This window comes from Dendrobates tinctorius, unplaced genomic scaffold (genome assembly GCF_039654945.1).
Source record: "Dendrobates tinctorius isolate UK_male_01 unplaced genomic scaffold, ASM3965494v1 ptg000155l, whole genome shotgun sequence".
Taxonomy (NCBI): Eukaryota; Metazoa; Chordata; class Amphibia; order Anura; family Dendrobatidae; genus Dendrobates; species Dendrobates tinctorius.
Genome location: NW_027361822.1, coordinates 19,023,910 through 19,040,765, shown reverse-complemented (window position 1 = coordinate 19,040,765; position 16,856 = coordinate 19,023,910). Strand labels below are relative to the sequence as shown.

Genomic DNA, 16,856 nt, shown 5'->3' with positions numbered 1-16,856 from the left:
AATTTTGGCGTCCGCAGAGATCACCGAACGGACCATGCAACATTTTTTTGCAGTCCGGATCCGCATTTTTGCCTTTTAACCCTGAATCAAGTGTCGCTGCTGGTTGAAAATTCTCTCTCTCTCTCTCCTTACCCGCAACCTCCATTCCTCGCGCGCGATCTCCAGCCCCACATCTCTCATCGCGCGATCTCCGGCCACATTGCGCGATCTCCAGCCCCACATCTCTCATCGCGCGATCTCCAGCCACATCGCGTGATCTCCAGCCCCACACCTCTCATCGCGCGATCTTCCACATCTCTCATCGCGCGATCTCCAGCCCCATCCCGCGAGATGACCGGTATTAATTTTACTTTTTTTATTTTTTCCTGCTGCGGTTCCTTTAAATTTTTACCATCAGTGGATCCGTACATCCGCCGATCCGCTGTCCCCCGTTTCTGTCAGTCCGCCTGCGGATCTGTTTTCCACTATTTTGGCGGATTTAGACTGACAGAAAAACTGAAGTGTTAAACAGGCCTAACAGGTGTGGGCAATATGAAAATCACACTTGAAATCAGATAAAAAGGAGAGAAATTGACTCTATCTTTGCATTGTGGGTCTGTATGTTTCACACGAAGCATGGAGAACAGAAAGCGTAGAAGAGAAAAGTCTGAGGATGTGAGAATCAAAAATGTTCAACAATATCAACAATCTCAAGGTTACAAGTCCATCACCAGACATCTTAATGTTCCTTTGTCCATGGTGCTCAACATAATCAAGACGTTTACAACTCATGGCGCTGTATCGAATCTCTGTGGACGTGGACGACAGGGAAAAATTGATGAAAGGTTGTAATGCAGGATAGTCCAGATGGTGGATAAGTAGCCCCAATGAAGTTCCAAAAATGCAAACTGTCCTGAAAGCTCGGGTGCATCAGTGTCAGCGCTAAATATCCATCAACATTTGAAACATTATGGCAGGAGAAAAAGGAGGACCCCACTGCTAACACAGAGACATACAAAAGCTAAACTGCAGTTTGTTAAAATATTCATGAATAAACCAAAATCCTTCTGGGACAGCGTCTTGTGGACAGATGAGACCAAGACAGAGCTTTTTGATAAACCACATCATTCTACTTTTTACTGAAAACGGAATGAGTCCAACAAAGAAAAGGGCACAGTACCTACAGTCAAATATGGTGGAGTTTCAAAGATGTTTTGGGGTTATTATGCAGCCTCTGGCACTGTGAGTCATGACTGTGTGCAAGACTTTATGAAATCTGAAGATTACCAAAGAATTTTAGGTTGCAATTTAGTGACCAGTGTCAGAAAGCTGTGTTTGCGTCCTAGGTCATGGGTCATTCAACAGAACAATGACCCCAAGCATACTTCAAGAAGTACCGAAGAAGCGCTGGAGAGTTCTGATGAAGCCAGAAACAAGTCTGGATCTATATCCCATTGATAACTGTGGAGAGACCAGGAGCAGTCTGCGAAAGAGTGGTCCAAAATGCCAGTTGAGAGGTGTAAGAAGCTTGTTAACTGTTATATTACAGCTATTTGTTCCAAAGGATGTGCAACCAAATATTAAGCTAAAGGTCCCAACAATTTTGTCAGGCCCATGTTGAGTGTTTTGTAAAAAATTATGTCTATTTTGCATTTTTTCTGTTTTTTTTGTGTTGTTCCAATACAAACAAAGAGAATAACCATGTGCATAACAAAACTTGTGCACTAGCAATAATTTTGTGGGAGAAATACTTCATTTTCTGGAACAATTTCAAGGGTGCATAGGTAAAGTAATAAAAAACAAATAAAAATAGATGTAATATCAAAATTAAAAAAAGGAATAAAATATTAATAATAAATATAAATTTAAAGGGCACCAGAAAGCTCCAATTGTGGTGTCTACCAAAATAACCAAATACACTGCTCAAAAAAATAAAGGGAACACTAAGATACCACATCGTAGATATCACTGAATGAAATATCGCAGCTGGAAATCTTTATTCATTACAAAGTGGCATGCGTTGAGAACAAGAAAACTTAAAAATGATCAATGTAAATCAAAATTAATATCCCATGGAGGTCTGGATTTGGAAGGATACTCAAAATCAGAGTGGAAAATCAAATTACAGGCTGATCCAACTTCAGTGGAAATGCCTAAAGACAAGGAAATGATGCTCAGTAGTGCGTGTGGCCTCCATGTGCCTGTATGACCTCCCTACAACGCCTGGGCATGCTCTTGATGAGGCGGCGGATGGTCTTCTGAGGGATCTCCTCCCAGACCTGGAGTAAAGCATCCGCCAACTCCTGGACAGTCTGTAGTGCAATTTGACATTGGTGGATGGAGTGAGACATTATGTCCCAGATGTGCTCAACCGGATTCAGGTCTGGGGAATGGGCGGGCCAGTCCATAGCTTCAATGCCTTCATCTTGCAGGAACTGCTGACACACTCCAGCCATATGAGGTCTGGCATTGTCCTGCATTAGGAGGAACCCAGGGCCAACCACACCAGCATATGGTCTCACAACCGCACCAGCATATGGTCTTACAAGGGACTGAGGATCTCATGTCGGTACCTAATAGCAGTCAGGCTACCTCTGGCGAGCACATGGAGGGCTGTGCGATCCTCTAAGGAAATGCCACCCTACACCATTACTGACCTACTGCCAAACCGGTCATGCTGAAGGATGTTGCATGCAGCAGATCGCTCTCCACGGCATCTCCAGACTCTGTCACATCTGTCACATGTGCTCAATGTGAACCTGCTTTCACCTGTGAAGAGCACAGGGTGCCAATGGTGAATTTGCCAATCCTGGTGTTCTGTGGCAAATGCCAAGCGTCCTGCACTGTGTTGGGCTGTGAGCACAACCCCTATCTGTGGACATCGGGCACTCAGACCATCCTCATGGAGTCGGTTTCTAACCAATTGTGCAGACACATTCACATTTTTGCCCTACTGGAGGTGATTTTGCAGGGCTCTGGCAGTGCTCCTCCTGTTCCTCCTTGCACAAAGGTGAGGTACCGCTCCTGCTGCTGGGTTGTTGCCCTCCTACAGCCCCCTTCACGTCTCCTGGTGTACTGGCCTGTCTCCTGGTAGCGCCTTCAGCCTCTGGACACTACGCTGACAGACACAGCAAACGTTCTTGCCACAGCTCGCATTGATGTGACATCCTGGATGAGCTGCACTACCTGAGCCACTTGTGTGGGTTGTAGAGTCCGTCTCATGCTACCATGAGCGTGAAAGCACAGCCAACATTCAAAAGTGACCAAAACATCAGCCAGGAAGAATTGGTACTGAGATGTGGTCTGTGGTCCCCACCTGCAGAACCACTCCTTTATTGAGGGTGTCTTGATAATTTCCAATAATTTCCATCTGTTTTCTATTCAATTTGCACAACACTATGTGAAAATGATTGTCAATCAGTGTTGCTTCCTAAGTGGACAGTTTGATTTCACAGAAGTTTGATTTACTTGGAGATAGATTCTGTTGTTTAAGTGTTCCCTTTATTTTTTGAGCAGTTTATAAAAAATAATATATGACCATTGGAGGATGTGGAATAAAGGATTGCACAAATAAAGTTTGATATAGGGACCACATAAAGAGGCAATCATTGAAGGGTAGTTTCACCCCTTTACGACCTAGGTATGTCAAAACTCGTGTCCCTGCCATCGATGCGGGCTCCGACGCTGAGCTTGCATCTTTCCCGGCACATGACAGCTGATCTGATCACCTGTCATGTGCCTCTAACAGCCGCAGATGGATCCGAGATCCACCTCGCAGCTGGTATTCATAGGAGATTGTGATTTTTGCTATCCATAGCAGTGCTGAATTCCTGCTATGTGTAGCACAGGCGATCAGATGATCGCAGCTTCAAGTCTCCTAAGGGGGATAATGAAGCTAGTACAAAGATTTAAGAAAACAGTTAAAAAAACTAAAAAAAAAACAAGTTCAAATCACCCACCTGAGAAAACAAACAAAAAAATACACATATTTGATATCGCTCCATTCAGAAATATCCAATTTAGCAAAAAATAAAGTATTGCATTTTTCAGACTAAAAGATGCACTTTTTTCCTCCAAACATTTGGAGGAAAATTTGAGATGCGTCTTTGTTTATTTTTGTTAAAAAGCAAAAAATATAGGCCACATATTAAACAGTGTGGTATCTCCGTAAGATGCCTCATCTATCTGTGGGCTACAAATTGTGGCATTTCAGGCCTCCATTCAACTGTTTTTGCTGTCTGTTACCCTAGTTCTATACACTATTTTGCAGTAAAAAAAAACAGAAAATACAGGCCCACATATTAAACAGTGTGGTATCTCCGTCAGACGCCTCATCTATCTGTGGGCTACAAATTGTGACATATGAGACCTCCAGTCAACTGTTTTGGCTGTCTGTTACCCTATGTCACGTAGACTTGTTCTGTGTGACGTGACCCACAGGTCGGTAACTGAAACAAGACAAACAAGGGAACACCTGGGACACCGTTACAGCGGTGGGCCCTACAGTAGGGAATGGGGACGTGGAGACCTCCTGCACTCCCCTGAGGCAGTGTCCCTGAACACTCCTAACGTTCCCTAAACAGGCTTGTTCTACACACTATCTTGCGGTAAAAACAAAAAAATACAGGTCACATATTGAACAGTGCGGTATCTCTGCCAGATGCCTCATCTATCTGTCGGCTAAAAATTGACGCATTTCAGGCCTCCATTCAACTGTTTTTGCTTTCAGTTACCCTAGTTTTATATACTATTTTGAGGTAAGAAACAAAAAATACAGGCCACATATTGAACAGTGTGGTATCGCCGTCAGATGCCTCATCTATGTACAGTGGGGCAAAAAAGTATTTAGTCAGTCAGCAATAGTGCAAGTTCCACCACTTAAAAAGATGAGAGGCGTCTGTAATTTACATCATAGGTAGACCTCAACTATGGGAGACAAACTGAGAAAAAAAAATCCAGAAAATCACATTGTCTGTTTTTTTTCATTTTATTTGCATATTATGGTGGAAAATAAGTATTTGGTCAGAAACAAAATTTCATCTCAATACTTTGTGATATATCCTTTGTTGGCAATGACAGAGGTCAAACGTTTTCTGTAAGTCTTCACAAGGTTGCCACACACTGTTGTTGGTATGTTGGCCCATTCCTCCATGCAGATCTCCTCTAGAGCAGTGATGTTTTTGGCTTTTCGCTTGGCAACACGGACTTTCAACTCCCTCCAAAGGTTTTCTATAGGGTTGAGATCTGGAGACTGGCTAGGCCACTCCAGGACCTTGAAATGCTTCTTACGAAGCCACTCCTTCGTTTCCCTGGCGGTGTGCTTTGGATCATTGTCATGTTGAAAGATCCAGCCACGTTTCATCTTCAATGCCCTTGCTGATGGAAGGAGGTTTGCACTCAAAATCTCACGATACATGGCCCCATTCATTCTTTCATGTACCCGGATCAGTCGTCCTGGCCCCTTTGCAGAGAAACAGCCCCAAAGCATGATGTTTCCACCACCATGCTTTACAGTAGGTATGGTGTTTGATGGATGCAACTCAGTATTCTTTTTCCTCCAAACACGACAAGTTGTGTTTCTACCAAACAGTTCCAGTTTGGTTTCATCAGACCATAGGACATTCTCCCAAAACTCCTCTGGATCATCCAAATGCTCTCTAGCAAACTTCAGATGGGCCCGGACATGTACAGGCTTAAGCAGTGGGACACGTCTGGCACTGCAGGATCTGAGTCCATGTTGGCGTAGTGTGTTACTTATGGTAGGCCTTGTTACATTGGTCCCAGCTCTCTGCAGTTCATTCACTAGGTCCCCCCGCGTGGTTCTGGGATTTTTGCTCACCGTTCTTGTGATCATTCTGACCCCACGGGGTGGGATTTTGCGTGGAGCACCAGATCGAGGGAGATTATCAGTGGTCTTGTATGTCTTCCATTTTCTAATTATTGCTCCCACAGTTGATTTCTTCACTCCAAGCTGGTTGGCTATTGCAGATTCAGTCTTCCCAGCCTGGTGCAGGGCTACAATTTTGTTTCTGGTGTCCTTTGACAGCTCTTTGGTCTTCACCATAGTGGAGTTTGGAGTCAGACTGTTTGAGGGTGTGCACAGGTGTCTTTTTATACTGATAACAAGTTTAAACAGGTGCCATTACTACAGGTAATGAGTGGAGGAAAGAGGAGACTCTTAAAGAAGAAGTTACAGGTCTGTGAGAGCCAGAAATCTTGATTGCTTGTTTCTGACCAAATACTTATTTTCCACCATAATATGCAAATAAAATGAAAAAAAAACAGACAATGTGATTTTCTGGATTTTTTTTTCGCAGTTTGTCTCCCATAGTTGAGGTCTACCTATGATGTAAATTACAGACGCCTCTCATGTTTTTAAGTGGTGGAACTTGCACTATTGCTGACTGACTAAATACTTTTTTTCCCCACTGTATCTGTGTGCTACAAATTTTGGCATTTGAGACCTCCATTCAACTGTTTTGGCTGTCTGTTATCCTAGTTCTATTCAGTATTTTGCATTAAAAAACAAAAAATACAGGCCACATTTTGCACAGTGTGGTATTTCCCTAAGATGCCTCATCTACCTGTGGGCTACAAATTGTGGCATTTCAGGCCTCCATTCAACTGTTTTGTCTGTTACCCTAGTTCTATACACTATTTTGCGTTAAAAATCAAAAAAACACAGGCCACATATTGAACAGTGTGGTATCTCCGTCAGACACTCATCTATCTGTGTGCTACAAGTTGTGGCATTTAAGACCTCCATTCAACTGTTTTGTCTGTCACCCTAGTTCTATGCACCATGTTACTTTAAAAATAAAAAAAATACAGAATCATAGAGTTGGAAGGGACCTCCTAGGCCATCTGGTCCAACCCCCTGCTCAAAGCAGGATTCGCTAAATCATCCCAGTCAGATGTCTGTCCAGCCTCTGTTTGAAGACTTCCATTGAAGGAGAACTCACCACTTCTCGTGGTAGCTTGTTCCACTCATTGATCACTCAGTCAAAAAGTTTTTTTCTAATATCTAATCTGTGTCTCCTCCCATTCAGTTTCATCCCATTGCTTCTAGTCTTTCCTTGTGCAAATGAGAATAAAGATGATCCTTCTACAATGTGACAGCCCTTTAGATATTTGTAGACAGCTATTAAGTCTCCTCTCAGTCTTCTCTTTTGCAAACTAAACAATCCCAAATCCTGCAACCTTTCCTCATAAGACAGGGTTTGCAGACCGGTCACCATTCTGGTCGCTCTTTTCTGAACTTGCTCCAGTTTGTTGATGTCTTTTTTTAAATGTGGTGCCCAAAACTGGACACAATATTCCAGATGAGGTCTGACCAAAGAGGAGTAGAGGGAAATAATGACTTCACGTGATCTAGACTGTATGCTTCTGTTAATACATCCTAGAATTGCATTTGCCTTTTTTGCTGCTGCATCACACTGTTGACTCATATTCAGTCTGTGATCTATTAGTATACCCAAGTCTTTTTCACATGTGCTGTTGCTTAGCCCTATTCCTCCCATTCTGTATATACTTTTTTCATTTTTATTGCCCAGATGTAGTACTTTGCATTTTTCCCTGTTAAAAACCATTCTGTTAGTTGCTGCCCACTTCTCCAGTTTATTTATATCTTTTTGAATCCTCTCTCTCTTCTCTAGTATTAGCTATCCCTCCTAGCTTTGTGTCATCAGCAAATTTAATCAGTTTACCCTCAATTCCTTCATCTAAATCGTTGATAAAGATGTTGAACAATACAGGGCCCAGGACAGAGCCCTGTGGTACCCCACTTGAGACATTCTTCCAACTGGATGTGCAGCCATTTACGACCACTCTTTGGGTCCGATCACTAAGCCAGTTATGAATCCACCTAACAGTTGCCTTGTCCATTCCATACTTAGTCATTTTTTCAATAAGGATTGTATGAGATACTTTGTCAAATGCTTTGCTGAAGTCAAGATATACTATATCTCCAGCACATAGGCCACATATTGAACAGTGTGTTATCTCCGTCAGACACTCATCTATCTGTGTGCTACAAATTGTGGCATTTCAAGCCTCCATTCAATTGTTTTGGCTGTCTGTTCCCCTTGTTCTATACACTATTTTGCACTAAAAACAAAAAAAATACAGGCCACATATTAAACAGTGTGGTATCTCTGTCAGATGCCTCATCTATCTTTGTGCTACAAATTGTGGCATTTGAAACCTCCATTCAACTGTTTTGGCTGTCTCTTACCCTAGTTCTATACACTATTTTGTGTTAAAAAACCCCAAAAAGTACAGGCCATATATTGAACAGTGTGGTATCTCCGTCAGACGCCTCATCTATCTGTGAGCTACAAATTGTGGCATTTGAGACCTCCATTCAACAGTTTTTGCTGTCTGTTACCCTATGTCACGTAGACTTGTTCTGTGTGACGTGACCCACAGGTCGGTAACTGAAACAAGACAAACAAAGGAACACCTGGGACACCGTTACAGCGGTGGGCCCTACAATAGGGAATGGGGACGTGGAGACCTCCTGCACTCCCCTGAGGCAGTGTCCCTGAACACTCCTAACGTTCCCTAAACAGGCTCTTCACCTGTCGCTGACCAGGATACCCGAATCCCTCCCTAGCCCTGCACCTATCCCTTACTAGGGAACTGGTTAGTGCGGACACTGGTCCCACCACTGTACTAATATAACATTAGGGAAAACAACAAACAGGGAAAAACAAACAACTTAGCTTTCTCTGTTGCCAATGCTCCTGAGGCAACAAAGTACAGCACCAAGACACAGCTTCCACCTGAACAGCTGATACACCATAGCTCTGGATGAGCTGCAAAGCTCTGCTCCCAATAGCTCCTCTCTCCAAGGTGGGTTGGGGAATGAACAATATCACCAACAGTGATTCAGAGTACCTGACACCTTGTTATAGGAAGGAGGGGAGGGTTAACACCTGCTGGCTAATTTACACATGTAGTTACCCCAGCGGCCACCGGGGGCAACCCATTAGCAGCAAGCAAGGTTGTAATAACCCCAGCAGCCACCGGGGGCAAAACCCATTAGCAGCCACTAAGGTTGTAATAATATCGACGGCCACCAGGGGCAAAACTAACATTAAGCTAGAGGCTTGAAGAAAAAAAGGTTATATGTGAGCCAGATCTGCCACAATCCAAACATGGATTGTGACACCCTTGTTCTATACACTATTTTGCGTTAAAAAATAAAAAGTACAGGCCACATATTGAACAATGTGATGTCTCTGTCAGACACCTCATCTATCTGTGGTCTACAAATTGTGGCATTTCATGCCTCCATTCAACTGTTTTTGCTGTGACACCAGCTGTTTTTGCTGTGACACCAGTTTGCTTAAAAAAATTATTACATACAGGCCAGATATTTTAAACTGTGGTTTTCCCACACACGGATCACATATAAGTTCGTTCCCAATTCAGCAATTTGTAGTGAACGTGTAAAATATTGTAGTTCATTTAAAATGGGCAAGGCACGTGGCAAGGGAGTGGGAAGTGGACATGATGGTGCATGGAAAGGCCGAGGCCAAGCTGAAATTGTGCCTCAACAAACACCCACATCTTCTCGCCCGACGTTCCTGTCCCAATTACTAGGGAACCGCAGCAACACACCACTGTGGAACCCAGAGCAGTGTCAAAAGGTTGTTGGTTAGACAGCAGATAATGCTTCCAGTTACTTTTCCACCACCACAACCACCCTGTCCTCCACACGGTCAAGTCTCAGTGGCCGTGAGTCTGGACCGCATATTCTTCACACTGATCCTCCCTCCTCCCACCCTGTTGAGTGACTGGAGACAAATGATCCCACACTTGGACACTCCGAAGAGCTGTTCACTTTTCCATTTATAGATTTGCCCTGTCCACTTGAAGTGGAGCAAGAGGAAATAGCATATAACGATGCCCAAATATTTGAGCAGCCATGGTCACATGAAGGCAACGGTGGGAAAGTGTCACAAGAGGAGGATGATGATGATGAGACCCAATTGCCAGAAAGTCAGGAGGAGGACCAGGGTGCAGAAGTGGAAGACGAGGTGGTGGATGATATAGTAACTGACCCAAGCTGGCAGGAGGACATGCAGAGCAAGGACAGCAGCATACAGGGGGAGGCAGGCGTAGCACCACAACAGGCAAGAAGATGCAGTGTGTTGGCTGCAGACAGAAGGTGGGCAACTGTTCCTCATAACACCAACACGACAGAAGTTGGCAGTACAACTGTTAGGTCTTCCCGAGTCTGGTTGTTTTTTAAAGACTTCCAATATCCCCAAACAGGCAAATTGCAACACCTGCCATGCCCGCATCAGCAGAAGTAGCAAAACTTTCATGCTGATCACCACCAGCATGATCAGGCACATGGCAGCAAAGCACCCATCTTTGTGGGCCGAATACCAGGCTACAGGAACAGTCTCTGTGGGTGAAAACACTGCTTCTTCCGCTGTTATGCGTGCAAGTCAATCCCCTGTCCACAGTGCATGCAAAGATGCCTCCTGCCCTGCACCTGTCATTGCCCACACTCAACTACCATCATCATCAAGCACGTCCACGTCCTTGTTCCAGTGCAGCCTTCAGTTGTCCATACTTCAGTCACAAAGAATGCAAGCAGAAATACGCAGCCAACGCCCCACAGTACTAAATTGACAAGTTTCTTTTAGGCTCATGGAGATGGAAGTTGTTTGCAACCTTATGTGTTGTGAGTTCATTTTTCCCTTCATCATTGAGGTCTGATGAACTCCCTCCTCTGGTGAAGGAAGGTAGTGAGGCTGATTACCAAACACCTGGGCAGCTAGATGATGACTGGGTGGCTGGAATTGAGGACTGGATATAAGGCTGCCGACGCCCTTCTTCCTGGCTGGTGATTTTCCTGCTGGATTCTTGGAGACCAGTCTGATTCCTGCATCTCAAAGCTAAGTTTTTCTGCTCTGCTTTGTACTCTTCAGTTTTGTTTTGCCTTGTTTTTTGGGAGTTCTGCCATCCCCGGCCGGGGGTGAGCTGAACTCCATTTTTGTCTTTGATCTGTTGATATTTTGCTCTGTCTTCATAATATACCTGAGTGCTGATAGTCTTTTAAGCCTAGCGACTTCAAGGCCTGTTTTCCTATCAGTCGGTTGGCTTATTTTGATAGGGTTTTTGCGGATGGCAGACAGCAGCTTTCCTATCCTGTCCTATGTAGTTAGCTTGGGCCCCATCATTTGCTCAACCTATCTTTCTATCTGTTTTAGTGTTTTCATCTTGCTTCACCGTCATTATATGTTGGGGGCTGCCTATTGCTTTGGGGTCTGCTCTGGGGCAGTTTAGTTTTTCCCCTTTCTGTCTTTAGGCTATATAGTTCTCCGGCTGTGATCGAGGGGTCTAGGGCACCGTAGGAACCCCCCACGGCTACTGCTAGTTGTTGTGGATAGGTTCAGGGGTCTGCAATCCGATACCTGCCAACCTCTCTGGTTTTTCTGGACTTAGCTGGTATTTTGTTTTTTCCTCCTTCGGTGACTCATCATAACACTTATGGCCTCGGCCGTCCCAAGGTAATCGGTCCCTAGCTGCCACTATTTCTCCCTGCATTACACAAGCACATGTCCCAAAACATTACCTGTGCCCTGAACAATGCTGTTACTGGGAAAGTCCACCTAACCATGGACACATGGACAAGAGCTTGTGGGCAGGGACGCTACATCTCACTGACGGCACACTGGATTAACATAGTGGAAGCTGTGACCCAGACGGACTTTGAGATGGAACTCGTCTTCCCAATGCCGAGGATTGTGGGCCCTACGTCATTCAGGGTTGCCCCCACAGTCTACAGCTCCTGCACCTCCTCCTCTTCAGCCTCCATCTCTGAAATGACCACATCAGTCACAAGTTGGAAGCGCTGCAGCACTGCCTCAGCCAAGCATCAACAGGCTGTACTGAAGCTAATATGCTTAGGTGACAAACCGCACAATGCTTAAGAGTTGTGGGCAGCTCTGAAAGAGCAGGCAGATGTGTGGCTCACATGCATAACTGATAAGCGTATCCGCCTGTCAACTGAAAATGCTGACTCTTATAAAAATGTACAAGGGCTGGATTGGGCCAGACTTCTTTACACCACTGCATGATAACAATGAAACCTAACCTCAAATCCAGTGTCTTTTTTGGGAGGTATATTCCCATGCACCTCTTCACACCCACACATGGGTATACGCTTCCTGATTTTGGCTATTGACTGTTCTCCTCATCCTCCACCACCACTAGATCATAAGGGCGAACGTGTTCCATGATGCAACAGCCATTCTTTTCAAGGGTGTTTATGATGCCCGTAAAAAAAATGTTGACACTGTAGGTTGATATGTACCCCCCAGGGGGTAAATGTTTGTCAGCCCTGGGCATTACAAGTATAGGAGTCCCGCTCCTTTAATTCGGGAAACATTTTTCGGAGACCACGAGGGGTGAATGTGTTCTGTGATGCAACATCCACTAGTTTTTTGCAAGGGTGTTTATGATGCCCGTAAAAAAAATGTTGACACAGTAGGTTGATGCATATCCCTCAGGAGTAAATGTTTGTCAGCCCATATACCTAGTGTATGAGCATTAAAAGTATAGGAGACATATCTTCCTTGGGGGGATTGAAGTGCATGAAAATTTGGGGCAGGCCTTGTATTCACTTCATGGGCAAACTTTATGTGACTTACAAAAATCATAATAATAGGAACTTTAGTTTTCCTGTGGCCATCCAGTACGTGGGTCCAAAGGCTTATTGGGGTGTATGTACCTTTGGGCCAGGGCAGGCCTTGCATTCAATGCATAAGCAAACAGTATGGGAGTACCAAATGAATACTGGGAATTTTGGTTGCATGTGGCCATCTAATACATGGGTTCAAAGGCTTATAGGGGTGCATGTAACTTTGGGCCAGGGCAGGCCTTGCATTCAATGCATAAGCAAACATTTTGGGAGTATCAAATAAATAATGTAAACTTGGTTTTCTTGTGGCCATCCAGTACGTGGGTTCAAAGGCTTATTGGATTGCGTGTAACTTTGGGCCAGGGCAGGCCTTGCATTCAATGCATAAGCCAACAGTTTGGGAGTGTCAAATGAATACTGAGGACTTGGTTTTCCTGTGGCCATCCAGTATGTGGGTTCAAAGGCTTATTCGGATGCGTGTAACTTTGGGCCACTGCAGGCCTTCCATTCAATGCATAATCAAACAGTATGGAAGTACCAAATGAATACTTGGAAATTTGGTTGCATATGGTCATCCATGACGTCTGTTCAGTTGGTTGTTGTGGTGCATCCAATTTTTGGGCAGCCCTGCCACTCACTGCATACGCAATAACAGTATAAGGGACCCACTGTTTTATTAATGGGAACAACAAAGCATAGCCTGCTGATTGGTCTCTAAGAATAGTGAGGGCCGACTGCTGGCCCTATAAAAATAGGCTTTTTGGCTTTCAGAGTCCCTCTTTCATAAATGAAACAGGATGTGTCTGATGATGTGTCACACACCACATGGCCAAATAAGGTTGTAAAATGTTAAAAAAAAAACCATTTCCCAGTGAAAGCATTTGTCTAGGTTGAAAGCAATGCTAAAGTTGAAAAATGCATCAAAAACACTGCAAGTAAACATAACCCAAGTGGTGGAGGAACTTTTTTGATTTGGGTTATTTATTTTGCCTTACATGCAAATCATTACTCTGGAAAGGATGTTACTTATCATATTTCCCAGGAAAATCCATTTTGGTTTCATTTTTGTATGTTTTATCGTGCGTCTGTAAAAGTGGCGTAAGATTCTGACATTATTCACAGCTGTGACCTGGGAGTCATAAATGTTTCCAGGAGTATTCCCTATGATGTTCCCATGTCATGTAAGCACTGTTTCCATCAATTTCAGATGATTTTAGACCATATAATGACCCCCGGGTGGGGGGGGTCACGGCAAAAATGCTCGATTTTCCAATAGAATTACATTGGGTTCGTTGCTCGGGTCAAGCACCCGAGCATTCCAATTTGCTCAACCCGAGCAACGAGCACTTTAGTGCTCAGTCATCACTAATAATGATTCCATGTTTATTGAATAAAATATACCTTTATTTTTTTGGCAGATAACTGGACCATGATCTCGGAGAAATACCTGATATTTTCAGATTTTAGTGCAAATTATCCTAGTATCACACCTGATACTTTTGAAGAGCATCCAATTATGCCAGACATACCTCCAGTACTTCATAAGAAAAATATATACAACAAAAGGGATGGTGAATGTCAAAGAGCACTTAAAAGAGAGAAGCAATTTTCATGTTTAGGATGTGGGAAATGTTGTAAATCGAAATATGATCTTACTAATCATCACAGAATTCATACAGGGGAGAAGCCATTTTCATGTTCAGAGTGTGGGAAATGTTTTGCTGACCAATCAGCACTTACTCAACATCAGAAAATTCACACAGGTGAAAAGCCATTTTCATGTTCAGAATCTGGGAAATGTTTTGCTGACCAATCAGCACTTACTCAACATCAGAAAATTCACACAGGTGAAAAGCCATTTTCATGTTCAGAATGTGGAAAATGTTGTTTAACGAAATCTCATCTTACCAAACATCAGAGAATTCACACAGGCGAGAAGCCATTTTCATGCTCAGAATGTGTAAAAAGTTTTTCAGACAAATCATCTCTTGCTCAGCATCAGAAAATTCACACAGGGGAAAAGCCATTTTCATGTTCAGAATGTGGGAAATGTTGTATAACAAAATCTGACCTTACTAAACATCAGAGAATTCACACAGGCGAGAAGCCATTTTCATGCTCAGAATGTGTAAAAAGTTTTTCAGACAAATCATCTCTTGCTCGGCATCAGAAAATTCACACAGGGGAAAAGCCATCTTCATGTTCAGAATGTGGGAAATGTTGTATAACAAAATCAGACCTTACTAAACATCAGAGAATTCACACAGGAGAGAAGCCATTTTCATGCTCAGAATGTGTAAAAAGTTTTTCAGACAAATCATCTCTTGCTCATCATGAGAAAATTCACACAGGGGAGAAGCCATTTTCATGTTCTGAATGTAGGAAATGTATAACGAAATCTGATCTTAATAAACATCAGAGAATTCACACAAGAGAGAGGCCATTTACATGTTCAGAATGTGGAAGATGTTTTAAATGGAAAACAAATCATGCCACACATTTGAGAATTCACACAGGAGAGAAGCCATTTTCCTTATGTGGGAAATGTATAACGAAATCTGATCTTACTAAACATCAGAGAAATCGCACAAGAGAGAGGCCATTTTCATGTTCAGAATGTGGAAAATGTTTTATTCGGAAAACAAATCTTGCTACACATTTGAAAATTCACGCAGGGGAAAAGCCATTTTCATGTTCAGAATGTGGGAAATGTTTTATAAGGAAACCTGATCTTACTAAACATCAGAGAATTCACACAGGAGAGAAACCATTTTCATGCTCAGAATGTGTAAAAAGTTTTTCAGACAAATCATCTCTTGTTCAGCATCAGAAAATTCACACAGGGGTGAAGCCATTTTCATGTTCAGAATGTGGAAAATGTTGTTTAACGAAATCTCATCTTACCAAACATCAGAGAATTCACACAGGCGAGAAGCCATTTTCATGCTCAGAATGTGGGAAAAGTTTTTCAGACAAATCATCTCTTGCTCGGCATCAGAAAATTCACACAGGGGAAAAGCCATTTTCATGTTCAGAATGTGGGAAATGTTGTGTAACAAAATCTGACCTAACTAAACATCAGAGAATTCACACAGGAGAGAAGCCATTTTCATGCTCAGAATGTGTAAAAAGTTTTTCAGACAAATCAGCTCTTGCTCAGCATCAGAAAATTCACACAGGAGAGAAGCCATTTTCATGTTCTGAATGTGGGAAATGTTGTATAACGAAATCTGATCTTACTAACCATCAGAGAATTCACACAGGGGAGAAGCCATTTTCATGTTCAGAGTGTGGAAGATGTTTTAAATGGAAAACAAATCTTGCTACACATTTGAAAATTCACACAAGGGAGTAGCTATTTTCATGTTCAGAGTGTGGGAAATGTTTTATAGTGAAATCTGATCTTACTAAACATCAGCGAATTCACACAGGGGAGAAGCCATTTTCATGTTCCAAATGTGGGAAATGTTTTCAACGGAAAAAAACTCTTACTGGACATCTGAGAATTCACACTGGGGAGTAGCCATTCCAATCTCTTCAAGCTAAAAAATACCTGACTGCAATCATGCTTTCAGGCACTGATTCATTCTGTCCTTGGGCAACAATAATCATGTGATTTGTTCCCTTTAAATGTTCTGTGTATAAGATTAGAATAACTGTAATAATACTTGTGGAGACATGGGGGGTGAGCAGGTGCCCTAGACCGCTAGCCGAAACCGCATGGACCAGGGCCTGCTCTCCTTTTACCTTGGGCATAATATTACTCAGACAACACAGGGTAAGGTAAAACAGTGTGGCAATACTTTATTGAACAAAAAAACACAGGTAAAGAACACATAGAACAGTCCCAGCAAAATACCCAAGATGGTGCCAAAATTATAGTCTCACCCTTCAGCTATTTTGCCGGGACAAGAACGACTGTGACATCAAAGCTTCCAGGGCCGACTACTCCCACCTGTGGCATGCACAGAGAGAAGGTAGCGACAAGCTTAGGAAGCTGAGAGTCAATTGAGGTACAAGGCCTGGTGACCGGAGGGTCACAACCTGGCTTCTCCGAACATCTCTATGGAGCCAGGTGACCGGTGGGTCCACATCCTGACTACCCCAAATGTATCCATGGGTTCAGTGATGGTCAATGGAGCAGACTTGAATTCTTTGAGTCGGGACTGTTGTCCCCTAAGTTGACATCCTGTAGAATGTCAACTCTGTGTCCGTT

At 43.3% G+C, this 16,856-nt stretch overlaps 1 protein-coding gene across 1 annotated transcript in view; it reads left to right on the top strand.

Annotated features, from left to right (window-relative positions):
* LOC141051008 (uncharacterized) overlaps positions 1-16,439 on the top strand; it is a 407,743-nt gene extending 391,304 nt beyond the window's left edge. Inside the window, 1 exon segment of the mRNA XM_073547784.1 lies at positions 14,260-16,439. Within this exon segment, the coding sequence (XP_073403885.1) occupies positions 14,260-16,163 (1,904 nt within the window). The 3' untranslated portion in view covers positions 16,164-16,439.
* The last annotated feature ends 417 nt before the right edge of the window (positions 16,440-16,856 follow it).